The sequence below is a fragment of the Myotis nattereri genome (genome assembly GCF_964212035.1).
Source record: "Myotis nattereri genome assembly, chromosome: 1".
Taxonomy (NCBI): domain Eukaryota; kingdom Metazoa; phylum Chordata; class Mammalia; order Chiroptera; family Vespertilionidae; genus Myotis; species Myotis nattereri.
Genome location: NC_138075.1, coordinates 2,405,895 through 2,419,443, shown reverse-complemented (window position 1 = coordinate 2,419,443; position 13,549 = coordinate 2,405,895). Strand labels below are relative to the sequence as shown.

At 44.6% G+C, this 13,549-nt stretch overlaps 1 protein-coding gene across 6 annotated transcripts in view; it reads left to right on the top strand.

The window, feature by feature from the left end:
- MARK3 (microtubule affinity regulating kinase 3) overlaps positions 1-13,549 on the top strand; it is a 104,833-nt gene that overhangs the window by 72,069 nt on the left and 19,215 nt on the right. For 4 of the 6 annotated variants that reach the window (XM_081086016.1, XM_081086014.1, XM_081086015.1 and 1 more), the window contains exons 7-14: positions 771-827; positions 2,919-3,155; positions 3,310-3,429; positions 3,668-3,767; positions 4,071-4,183; positions 4,827-4,980; positions 7,014-7,231; positions 10,147-10,250. In XM_081086016.1, the coding sequence (XP_080942142.1) occupies positions 771-827; positions 2,919-3,155; positions 3,310-3,429; positions 3,668-3,767; positions 4,071-4,183; positions 4,827-4,980; positions 7,014-7,231; positions 10,147-10,250 (1,103 nt within the window). The remainder of the gene's footprint in view (positions 1-770; positions 828-2,918; positions 3,156-3,309; positions 3,430-3,667; positions 3,768-4,070; positions 4,184-4,826; positions 4,981-7,013; positions 7,232-10,146; positions 10,251-13,549) is intronic. The other 2 variants (XM_081086018.1, XM_081086017.1) reach the window with 1 other exon arrangement.

Below are 13,549 nucleotides of genomic sequence, written 5' to 3'. Positions count from 1 at the left end.
TAATGAGCATATGGACTTTTATAATTAGAAAAGGAGACTTTTGAAAGAATTACTAGTAAGTGAAATTGTAGCAAAACAATTGATTCAGTGTTAGCCACAGGACTAATGAAAAGCTGACTGAAAGCACAGCATCTGCTGAGAGTAGGAGGGTCCTATTGAGACAACAGCAAAGGTTTTCATGGTACGTAGTTCACATTCGTTACACTCTTCTACTTTAATGCAGAGGAAACAGGTCCTTTAAGAAGGGAAGTAGCTTTTGCTGTCATTGAACCCACATCAGATAAAAGGAAGAGAGTGTGGTAGGGAGCAGACTGGCTGGGAGGAAAGTAATTACCAGGAGAACCAACCTGGGTGAGACCTGGCCATAATGGTCTAGAACTGCTAGTTTGGCTTGACGTTGATTGCAGGGCGTGGTAAGGTTGCACCTGAGACAGCTGGGCCTGAGGGCAGCCAGGGTCCCTCAGATCCTGGTGGTTTGTTGGGCCCAGGAACCACACTCAAAAGTACTGGCATGTCGAGGGCCCCAGTAGAGGCAGAATTTCCAGTTAATCTAGAGAGAGCAGGAAGGACATCCGCCCCCATCGCTTCTTGCCTCCCTCCTGAACTTCTTCAAACTAACAAGGTGAAAGCATGAGGAAATTATATTTAGAGATCCCTACAGACATCCAAGGACTGAGTCTCAAGCATGTGTGAGCATCTGTGACGTACTTTCATCTTCATTACGAATCTGCACCAGTGATGACTATTAATGTTGCGTCTCTCCTGTCCAGATAGTGTCTGCGGTCCAGTACTGCCACCAGAAGCGGATCGTTCACAGAGACCTCAAGGTGAGCCCCGGAGCCCTCACCAGGGCGCTCTGTTAGTGCGTGTGCTTCTCCCAGCAGTGAGGAGGCATGCATTAGGCTGCTGTTACGTGTGACAAAATAAATCTTCTAGTAATTGAATCTAGTTACAGCAAACAGCATTAAAAAGAAAGAAAAGTGAGTTTGTTAGAAGTATTTTACATCGCAGTTAAAGTAGCTTGTAGTTGGTTTGTGGAGAAAAACCATCACACCAGCAAACAGCCGGGGGCTCCAGCAATGCAGCCTCACTGGACAGACAGCGGCCTCGGGGGCGCCTGGCCATGCCTGCTGCTCTCCTTCCGCAGCGGTTGCTTGAGCCTCCGTCACCGTCCTCCCCTCTGCCCTCGCTCCTGCAGAGGATCAGGTTTCCCGTTTCACAGGGAAATAGAAACATTCAGCAGAAACTGCCTCCCTTTCCCAACAGGCCCTCACTTAGCTGCACCCGCACCCACCCTCACCTCTCACAACTGCCCTCTTGGTTCAGGGCAGGGGGGCGCCTTGCCTGGCCCCGCCTCTGTTCGGGTCCTGTCTCCCCCAGGTGCGGCTGCCTTCTCACCCACAGCATTTACAAAAGCTTGCTCAAGTCTGTGCCGCCTTTTACCAAAAACTCTCCGCCCAACTCCTCTTCTAGGTCCTCCCTTTTCTCTTCTCTCCTTCACAGCCATAGTTCTCTAAGCACCGTCTATATTCTGCCTTAACTTGGTCCTCACTTCGTCTCACCTCACAGAATTGTCACCGACTCACATGTTCCTCTCCGCACCCCCTCACTGCATTCCATCCCTCTGGCAGCTGCAGTGGCTGCTTGTGTGTTGAAGACCCCATTCCATCCCTCGCCAGAGCTCCCCTCTCCACTACCAGCCACCAGAGGACACAGCCTCGGGCCCTCGGGCTCGGCAAGCTCGCCGCCTAAAGGTCTTCCTTCCGAAACTGGAATACTCCTTTCTCATCCAGGGGCCCCTCGCCTTTGCTCAGGCATCTCTCGGTCCCAGGTCCTTTGCTCCCGTTCCCTACATGTCTCCTGACCGCGCTCTTTCCTGTGCCGTTCTCACTGTCCTGGTTCAGACCGCCAGTGTCTTGGACTTGGTCACCACACCAGCTTCTTGCCTGGTCTGCCTGCTTCCAGTGTGGCCTCTCCCTCCGTGTCCCCCACGGCAGCCAGAATACTCTCCGCAAACACAAGTAAGGCTGTCGTTTCCCTGCTCGACCCCTCTTCAGTGCCTCCCGTTGCCTGGGGTTGGAACCCAAACTTCCTGACTGCTGGCCACTGCGACCCTTGGTGACTCAGCCACCCCGAGTCCCCAGCCGTCCTCTCTGCCTCTCCCCACACACTCTTTATTTCTAGAGCAAGCGTTCTCTCTCACCCTCTGGGTTTTCAGGCTCTTTGTTCTGCCTGAAAATCATCTCTCGGCGACATACCCACTAAGCCTTCGAGCTGCAGCTTTGACTGCATCCCTTCAGGGAACCCCTCCTGCCCCCCAGGGCAGCTCCAGTCGCCCCACTCCTGTGTCAGCTCTGAGCACTTACTTTTCTGCTTCTCCCCTTCTAAATCAGGAGCTACTCGAGGGCAAAGACCCTTGTTGATTGTTATGTATCCAGACACTGACATAGGCCTGGTGTGTAATTGGTAAATGTTTGTTGAAATAATCACTGTGATCTGATTCTTGAGTGAGGTTTACAAATTCCCTCCCCCAATAATTGCCATTATATAAGCATTTAGTGGTTTTATGAAAGGTGGCTGTCCATGTAAAGCTAGTATTCATTTTTTAAAGTCTCCTATCAGTCTTAATTGAAAAGGATTATTTATTAAAAGTTTGTGTGCTTTTTTTTTATCATGGGGAATTTGTTTAAATTATTGCTGGAATGAATTTATACCTCGTTCTCTTATTGGTTGTTAATGTTAAATTAGAAATTCTGATTTCCCTTCTTTTTTCGTGGAAAGAATGTTTTCTCATTTTATTCATTAAGATGTATTAATTTTATATCGTTACAAAAGGCTTTTATGAAATGCCTAATTCTATCATAGTGCTAAATATATGTTGGTTAAATTTCATTTTTGTCTTGATGTTTTCCCTCTAGGCTGAAAATCTATTGTTAGATGCTGATATGAACATTAAAATAGCTGACTTTGGTTTTAGCAATGAATTTACTGTTGGCAGTAAACTGGATACGTTTTGTGGGAGCCCTCCATATGCAGCCCCAGAGCTCTTCCAGGGCAAGAAATACGACGGGCCGGAAGTGGACGTGTGGAGCCTCGGCGTCATTCTGTACACGCTGGTCAGCGGGTCGCTCCCCTTCGACGGACAGAACCTAAAGGTAGAAGCAGCAGCTGCATCCAGGTTTTTCAGAAAGCTGGAAGGATTTTATGAAATGATGACTGTTACTAGTTAATGTTTTGTTAGGATGGGGTCGGGAGTTCTTTTTTAACCTCAAACTTGACTCACTAGTTTTCTTTCCTATCTTCCCAAAGGAACTGAGAGAGCGAGTATTAAGAGGGAAGTACAGAATCCCTTTCTACATGTCTACAGACTGTGAAAACCTTCTCAAACGTTTCCTGGTGCTAAATCCAGTAAAACGGGGCACTCTGGAGGTAATCACATAAGTGGAAATAAATAACTGCAGTCTCTTTAAAGTATTTTTAGAACTTGGCTTGGAAGCTGTGTTGAAAACGGTCCTAGAGCTTTTAAAGCAGGAATTGAAACGTTAAAAACTTTTTTAAAGTTACCCTTTGAGCTATAATCAATGAAATGTTGAAAGTAAATTTTTCTAAATATTGTGATTATCAGAATGTTTTCTTTTCTGCTACTAACAAGCAGTTCACCTTTCAGCAAATCATGAAGGACAGATGGATCAATGCAGGGCACGAGGAGGACGAACTGAAACCATTTGTTGAACCAGAACTCGACATCTCAGACCAGAAAAGAATAGGTACTTGCTCTGTGCTTTGTGTTGTGTGTGCCAGTAACATTGCTGCTTTGACTCACATGCCTGCAATGAAAATAACGGGCAGTTAAGTTATGTGACTCAGCTTATCTGCTTTTTCATGTTTAAGAAGTTTTCTGTTGTCCCTATAATAGCGCTCAGTAACTCAGAAATAAGCCAACTGCCCATTTGTGTTAAATGTGTGGTCTTTTGGATCAAATAATGGAAATTATTTTACCTTAATAACACAATGATTTTTTTACCCAACAAAACGCATAAATATATTATGCCTTTTTTTTTTTTTTTTAGATATTATGGTGGGAATGGGATATTCACAAGAAGAAATTCAAGAATCTCTTAGTAAAATGAAATATGATGAAATCACAGCTACATATTTGTTGTTGGGGAGAAAATCTTCAGAGGTAAGAGTAATCAGAAAAATACTAAAATATCCTTTATGTAAATTATCAGTTTATGTAAAGTGTTTTCTTAGTTTTTATTTTTTTAATATCTAAAACATTTGGTATAGCATTTATTTTTAGTTTACCTGCAATAAATCTAATTCTTCTAATGTATATGAGCTACTGTTTTAACTTTAAGACAATAACCTTACTTTCAGAGGGCAGCCACAGAGTCTGTGCAGGCGCCCCAGGAGCCAGAGCTGTCATATCCCCCTTTCCACTTCCCATTGCAACCAATAAAGGCTGTTTGTGGTGTTAATAATAATAATCACCTTAATGGTGATATTGTCACAAACTTGGCTTTCATAAGCTAACCTATAGCTATTCGTAGTTTAGAAGTGATGTAAAGTATCAGATGAAGTGAATAGAGCATTTTAAGTTATTTCAAAAAGCCTGGAGAGCGGATAAATACCTCCTATCCTTTTGTGAGTTTTTCCAGCAGCCAAAACTACACTGTGGCCTGAGATGAGGGCTCTCATCTTTGTACGTTTGATGCTTCTCTCAATGAGCTGTTTATGAGAGGTTTGTGTGTGATGAGTTTACTTTCCTAATCAACCATCTGGATTTGTGTGTGGTTTGCTGTGTTTTTCTCATTTTCTCTTAGCTCGATGCTAGTGACTCCAGTTCTAGCAGCAATCTCTCACTTGCTAAGGTTCGGCCGAGCAGTGACCTCAACAACAGCACTGGCCAGTCTCCTCACCACAAAGTGCAGCGAAGTGTTTCCTCAAGCCAGAAGCAGAGGCGGTACAGTGACCATGGTAAGCGGAGACCATCCAGTGTGTCCCCTGTGCGTCTCCCTTACACAGGGGCCCCTCACATTGTGCAGGACTCCTGGGGCTGGATTGGGCTTGATGTCTGCCGTCCGCCAGGTGCTGACATGGTACATTCTCCCAGGTACATTCCATGGCTTTTTTTTTTTTTTTTAAATATGTTTTTATTGACTTCAGAGAGGAAGTGGGGAAAAGAGAGAGAGAGAGCTAGAAACATCAATGCTGAGAGAGAATCATTGATTGGCTGCCTCCTGCACGCCCCCTACCAGGGATTGAGCCCGAAACCTGTCATGTGCCCTTGTCTGGAATCGAACCTGGGACCCTTCAGTCCGCAGGCTGGTGCTTTATCCACGGAGCCAAACTAGCTGGGGCTTCCCATTGATTTTTAGAGAGTGGAAGGGAGCAAGGGAGACAGAGAGAGAAAAACATCGATGTGAGAGACACATCAATTGGTTGGCTCCCGCAAATGCCCTGACATGGGGCTGGAGATTGAGCCTGCAACTAATGTATGTGCCCTTGATGGAATCGAACCCAGGACCTTTCAGTCCAAGGGTGGATGCTCTATACACTTAGCCAAACTGGCCACGGCCATTCCATGACTTTTGATGGATAAGGCCTACCTGGGCGGAAACCTTACAACTTGCCCCTCCGGGAGCCCTGCTGCAGTCTCTAGCTCTCTGTTCATTCTCTCCCCCTCTCTGCTGTCTAGCTTAATTTTCCAGAGTGCTGGACTGTTCTGTCTTTGCTATCCAGTAGAGTAGCCACTAGCCACATGTGGGTGTTGAGCACTTAAACTGGGGAACTTATTTTCATGTTTGTTAAATAATTAAATTTACACAGCCACATATGGCCAGTGGCCCATATTGGACAGTGCCACCCTGAAGAATATTTGATACCCCAGTTTTTTCTTAAGTGTTTTAAAGCTTGTTTGTTTGCTTTATGTGTTTTTTCTAAATATACTTTTATTAATTTCAGAGAGGAAGGGAGAGGGAGAGATAGAAACATCAATGATGAGAGAGAATCATCGTTAGGCTGTCACCTGCACGCCCCCCACTGGGGAATGAGCTCGCAACCCAGGCATGTGCCCTGACCGGAATGGAACCCAGGACCCTTCAGTCCGCAGGCCGGCAGTCCATCCACTGAGCCAAACCAGCTAGGGCTGTTTTAAAGTTTTGACCTGTGTCATTCTTAGCCACACTAGCTGTTATTGAGTCTAAACACGCTCTTCTTTAAAAAAATAATTTTTATTTATTTCAGAGAGCAAGGGAGAGGGAGAGAGAGAGAAACATCAATAATGAGAGAGAATTGTTGATCGGCTGCCTCCTGCACCCCCCCACACTGGGGATCGAGCTGGCAGCCTGGGCATGTGCCCTGACCAGGAATCAAACTGTGACTTCCTGGTTCATAGGTCGACACTCAACCATTGAGCCACGCTGGCCGGGCTAAATGCCCTCGCTCTTAAAATTTTCACCATAGAAGTGAATCCTTTATGAGACTTAGGAACCTCAAGGGTATGCTCACCAAACTTGATAGTTTCGCTCTCAAGGCAATCGCAGGTGTTGGAATGCAGAGACGGAAAGTGTGTGTGTGTGTTTATTTGCCTGTAACTAAATGTTTATGTTGCAGGTAATTCCTTTACATCCAGTATTCTAGGATTCAGAAACCAAATCTATTTATGTTGGCCTGGTCCTAACTTTTAAAAATACATCATCATATGGAACGTTCATTTAGCTCTTATTCAGTTCATTTCCCTTCTCTGGACATTGCCCACCTCCATTTTTCCAACTTGAGAGCTGGCACTTAGAACTGCACAGAGCGTTCTAGGTGTGGACAGCTTTGGTTTTGTACCAAAGTGATGGTCCCTTACTCATCTTCCATTTCTTTTTGCTCGTGCCATGATTTGGGCTGACGCAGCACATTGTCCTGATACTGTCAGTAAACTGCCCATGTGTCTGCTGTTTGAGGGTCTTAGCGTTTGGAACCTGGTCTGACATTTAAGAGTGAACTCTTTTTTATTGCAGCTGGACCAGCCATCCCTTCCGTTGTGGCATATCCAAAAAGGAGTCAGACCAGCACTGCAGATGGTGACCTCAAAGCAGACGGCGCTCCCTCCAGGAGGGCAGGCGGCGGCGCAGGCGGAGGCAAGGGAATGGCTCCAGCCAGTCCCATGCTTGGGAATGCGAGCAATCCCAACAAGGCGGACATTCCTGAACGCAAGACAAGCTCCACTGTCCCCAGTGTAAGTGCTGTTGGCAGGTGGAATGCTCCCTCTCGGTGAGCCAGCACACCCTTTATGTCAAAGGCACTTTCTGGTGATTCCATAAACATTTGCTGAGCTTTAGGCTGTGTCAGAGGTGGAGAAGTGGAAAGACCTCATAGTCTAACAGGAGCGGAATCCAAAGGAAGGCCGAGCAGACGGGTGACCACACACGGCGCTCGGGGGCGCGGACTGCCTGCACATGGGCCAGGGATGGGGTGTGCACTGTATTTCAGAGTTTATTCCAGTAAAGAACTCGGACGGCATCCTTATGGGTGCCAGGGCCTGTACTAGGTGCTTTCTCGCGTGTTAATTAAATTTTAGAGTGAAGAAAAGTCAGGTAATTGCCTAAAATTACACTGCTGACCTGAATCTCTTATTCTCTGCCCTTGATGAAATCTCACCAGAGAGCAAGTAGTATTTATTAAATGAAATGGAATCTTCTCAGCTTCAGAAACTTTTCCATTAAATGAAATGTGTCCTGTCTGACCCGATGCAGGAATTGCTTTTAGCCTTGTAAAGTGATTTTCGGGAGAAGTCGTAGAGAATGAACAATCTTAAGGACATTCTGTGGCCATGCTCTTCTCTACACACTGAACAATGGCACAGCCCTCCTCCACCCTGATTAACCCTGGAGTGAGGGCCAGGTGCGCCTCTGCTGCTCCCCTGGGAGGCTTGGCTGTGCCTCCTGGGATATGAGGGCTCATAAAGGAGCCCAGAGGGTTCTGTGCTCCTCTGATCTTGGGCTTTATCCCAGCAAACCCTGTGTGACAAGGTTTTTTTCTTTTGGCTTCCTAACTCCATAAGATCGGGCTGTCATTCGTTAGCCCTGCAGTTTAAATTCAGCCTCCAACTTTGGGTTACATTCTCCAGAGGAAGGTAAGAATCCTGTTCTTTGCCTTCATAATGCTCCGTCCCTATCACCCTACTCGTCTGCACACCACCCTTTTGAAAATATATACAAGCATTATCAGTCACCTGCATTTGATTACCCATTAGTCTCTGGAGTTTACTATGCATGGTCTGCTGAGCTGTATTAAAGGTGCCTGTTTTATCTTTTTTTTCTTTTAAGAGCTATTATTTTTCCCCTTTTTAACCCTCACCTGAGGATGGATTTTTAATTGAGAGAGGGAGAGAGAGAGAGAGAAACACATTGATGTGAGAGAGGAACATGGATCAGTTGATTGCCATACGTGCACCAACCGGGAATCAAACCCACAACCTGGGTATGTGCCCTGAACAGTAATCGAATCTCCAACCTTTTGGTGCACCAGACGACGCTCCAGCCGACTGAGCCACCTGGCCAGTGTTTATCTTTGTTAAAAATTGTTCTTACCTGATTAAATATCTTAGTTATAACTTTCATTCTTTGCTTTTTTACTTTGAAAGTATTAGCTTTTAAAAAATTGATGTGAAATTAAGGGGACATATCGTTAAGCATTTTAAAATGTAGGGTTCAGTGTCATCTAGACGTTCACAGTGTTGTGCAGCCACCACCTCTCTCCTCCCGAGACTCTCCAGCACAGCAGGGAACACTGCTTTGCAGTGCCCTCCACTCTCCTCTCGCCCCTCCCCCTGCCCCTGGCAGCTTGCTCTCCCTGTGGAGTGGCCTGTTCTGGACATTTCCTGTAATTGGACCCAGACCATATGCGTCCTTTGGGCCTGGCTTCTCTCACTCGGCATCATGTTTTCAGAGTTCAAGCTGTGACCTCTGTCAGTGTTTCACTCTGAATAAGCCACGGCTTTTCATTGATGGGCAGTTTGCTTGTTTCTACTTTAGTTAATATGAATACTGTTATAAACATTATGTACAAATTTCTATGTGGACTTGGCTTTCATTTCTCTTGGGTTTAAACCTAGGAATGAACTCGCTGGGTCATAGGTAATTCTGTATTTGACTTCTGGAGGCATGGCCTAGCTGTTTGCCACAGCGGCTGCACCATTTTGCATTCCTGTCATATATGAGCTCCTGCTCTCCACAGCCTTGCCAATACGTCTTTTCCATTTTTTACTACGGCTGGCCTCATGGGTGTGAAGTCATTGTAGTTTTGATTTACATTTACTTAGTGACCAGAGTTGTTTGGCATCTTTTCATATGCTTGTTGGACATTTGTATGCCTTCTTTTTTTTTTTTTCTTATTGATTTCAGAGAGGAAGGGAGAGGGAGAGAGATATGGAAACATCAATGATGAGAGAGAATCATTGACTGGCTGCCTCCTGCACGCCCCCGACTGGGGATCAAGCCCACAACCCCGGCATGTGCCCTTGGCCAGAATCGAACCCGGGACCTTTCAGTCCACAGGCCAATGCTCTATCCACTGAGCCAACCTGCGAGAGCTATATGCCTTCTTTGGAGAAATACCTATTCAAGTCCTTTGCCCATTTCTAAATTGGTTGAGTTTAAGAGTTCTGGAAATCGAACTCACAACCTTTTGGTGTGCAGGACAACGCTCCAACCAACTGAGTACCCAGCCAAGGCTAGTATTATAGTTTTAACTCTGATATTTACATCTTTACTTTTTATTTGTACATTTACCTTATATTTATAATGCTTGCTTTTTAATTTTCATTTTGAAACTATTAGCTTTTAAAACAGTGGATCTTTGTCTCACTCTTTAAGTAATCCATGAGTTATTACTGATGGATTATGGCAGCCAGCTTTTCACAGTCACTCTATATAGCCACTCTTCCTCCTTTCTGCCAGGGGAGAGGTTGCTTCCTTTATCCCCTTTCTGATCCTTCTGCCAGTACTGTTGATATTTTAGTGTAGATTTAGTTAAAGACTGGATATTCATGTTTAATTAGGAGAGGTTTTGTGGTTTTTTTTTTCTCAGTATACTATGCTTAATTATTAAATAGTTTAAGACAAAAATGCCCCCCCCCCCTTTTTTTAATAGAGTAATACAGCATCTGGCGGAATGACACGGCGAAATACTTACGTTTGCAGTGAAAGAACTACAGCTGACAGACATTCAGTAATTCAGAATGGCAAAGAAAGCAGGTAGGAATTTTACCTGTTTGCAAGAAGTTTGTTTTTCCCAAGAGAAATGGAAGCATATTGTTTACTTCTCAGTTTTTATAATCAGAATTCAAATAGTAATGGTAAGTATTCTCTAACAGTAAGTTAAATTTGAATGTGAATTTTTAGGAAGATACTGGAATTCCAAATTCCTCTCACTGTCCAGAACTTATCCTCCTGGCCAACTGTATGTGATGACTAAAAGGGTTGAATTAAACCAGGGAGCTTTGCCAGAGGAGGTGGAGAGTAAGCTGCGGTTTACTTGTAGAATAGTGAAGACAAGATTATTTGTGCACATGAATAACTTGATCAAGGCTGAAAGGGGGAAAGAGAAGGAGCCATGCTTTTGAAGGATGTGGATCACAAGGTGGGGACAGGGAGGGTGGTGGACCTTCAGCTACAGGTCCGCAGTTTGCCAAAGGGGCCAGACGGACCAATGTTACCATAGTCTCGCAGAGTACTGGAGTGTGCAGTCTTCTGAATGATTTGGATCTGGTGGATAGGCGAGCATCCATAGAATAAGCATGATTTAAAATACTAGCAGTCATATGTACGTAAGGAGAGAGTTGTGCAGCTTTCTTGGGGTTACAAAATAAATAGAGTTGGAAAAGTGAGAGGAAGTGGATCCAAATACCTTGGGGTAGAGTTAGTTTGTTGTGAGAGAGAAGATGGAATGGTAGAACACAGTCCCCAGGCTGGGTGGATTTACTTCTTTTTGGAAGAGTTGTGTGTAAACTAAATCCAGTGTGGTGAGCAGGGAAGGTTTGGAGTAGAGATCTAGAAATAAATCCACATCTTCTGTTCTTGACACCTGCCCTCCTAACTTGAACATTGTTTGGTCATGTCACATTCCCATGCCCAGCATCAAAATTGGTTCTTTCTTTTTTTTCTCCCGTTCACTTTCTAAAATTGTACTGTAAGCTTTCTGTTTCCTTTAGGTCTCATTAGTCATATGAAATGTTTGATCGCTAACTTCTGCGACAGCCTAAGCAAAGATTCTTCTTTCTTCCTTCATCCTTAAGACCAGACTATAGTATTTATCATTCCTTCTTCCATAGACTGCTTAAATTTAACTGATATGAAGGTAAAAGCTTATGTAAGGTTATGTTGATTATTTATGGAATTTCTTTTTTTCCCATCCTCACCTGAGGATATTCTTTCTATTGCTCTTTTGAGAGAGTGAAAGGGAGGGAAGGCAGGGGGCGAGGAGGAGGTTGGGAGGGAGGGAGGGAGAAGAGAGAGAGAGAAACATTGCTGTGTGTGAGAGACATTGATTGGTTGCCTCCCAACTGCGTCCTGACTGGGGCAGGAAATTGAACCTGCAACTGAGGTACATATATACTGTTATGGGTTTACTCAGCGAGATAGACCACTGACTCAGAATTTAAATTTGAGAGCCTTTATTAAGCTGTCTTAAGCCAGGTGTGATGAAGCCACATCAGGATCCCGTCGACCTTGACTGCGGTGGGAGTGGTCCTTTCCAGGCAGGAGTCAGTCCTTGTGTGGTAAATTTCTTTACCCAAACAGAGTTACCAGGTTGGAAGGGACGAACTAGATACAGGCAGAGCATCTTGGACTTGGTTCTGGTCTGCTTTCTGGGTAGACTGTAAAGCCTGAAAGAACTTGAGTAAACTGGTGAGATGAGTAGTTCAGGATCTGGAAGAGTCACTAGAATCTGTAAAGGCCCCACTGGTTTTAGGGCAACCTCCTGGACTGCTTCATCTGCAGCCTAGTTCCCTCTTGCTTCTGGGGAGTCCCCTTGTCTTACATATACATAGAGGTGGAAAGACATAGTTACATCTGGCAGTGCCAATTTGCCCATCATCCTTGCTCTGCTCATGTCTGTCTAACTGCCTACTATATTACCTTAAGGATCCTGGCTCTGAATTCGTTCAGGGAAAATGGGCATTGGATTTCTTCTGTAGCTGCTTCATGCTGAGGAGGGTCAGAAGTTTCTCTCAGAGCCAAGAAATCCTTGCTATCTGTCAGAGGGACGATGAGGCCTGGGCACAGAAGGAGGTGGGCTTGTGACCTGGCAAAGACAAACTGTTAACAAATAGTCTGGTGGGAGGGAAAGAAAACATTTTAGTTTTAATAACCTCTATTGAAATAGAGTTTTTCTCCTTAAAATTATCCCTCTGTTTACTAAAATACTAATTTATTTACTGTATTCAGTTTGGCCTGATTGTTTGTACAAACACAGCAAGAATGGTAACCAACTACCTTTGCTGGAATTTCATGATTGAATCTTAATGTGCCCCATAGGGCCAGGAAGCCAAGCCATCCAGCTGCCTGCCTGTAGTATCTGCTGCCATTGTCCTTGCTTTAAGGCCCTTCTCAGCAGCCCTCCTACTCATCGCAGCCCAGAGTACATGGGGGTTCCGCCTCCCCTTCTACTCTGACCAACCGCCAGTGATGGTAGGGCATGGACCTGACGCTCCAGCACCAGCTATTTTCAGGCTACCAAGGAGGATACCAGGCTTTGTCCATGGCACTCTTATTGGCTTTAAGTCTTCAGAGCTCAGACAGGGCTTCTTAAAACATGATACTCCAGTCAAAGTTTTCGGTCAATAAAACCACTATTGGAAACCGGTCTTACTGAATTTATGTAAAGAAATGTATTGCCATGATTTATTTACCAAATTTCGGAGGAATTACATAAGGAGAAAAAGCAACTGACCTGCCTTAAGATCTTCTGATTTTCCTTGCCAGTCCTTTTTATGGACTCTCTAGAGTTATAACAAAACAGTAACTGTTGGATTTCTTTTATCATTCCCACCTAAGTACTTTGGCATAACTATTTACCCTCTGTTTAGGAGGCAGAATATAAATTATTTACTCTTTCTGGCTTACTGGCCTGTACCATTTGATTAATTTCCTTTCAACATTTCTCTTCTTTTTTTTTTTTTTTAATTAAATCTTTATTGTTCAGATTATTACAGTTGTTCCTCTTTCCCCCACCCCCCCATAACTCCCCTCCTCCCAGTTCCCACCCCACCCTCCGCCCTCACTCCCCACCCACTGTCCTCATCCATAGGTGCACGATTTTTGTCCAGTCTCTTCCCGCATCTCCCACACCCCTTTCCCCCCCAAGAATAGTCAGTCCATTCCCTTTCTATGTCCCTGATTCTATTATAATCACCAGTTCATTCTGTTCATCAGATGATTTATTCACTTGATTCTTAGATTCACTTGTTGATAGATGCGTATTTGTTGTTCATAATTTGTATCTTTACCTTTTTCTTCTTCTTCCTCTTCTTAAAGGGTACCTTTCAGCATTT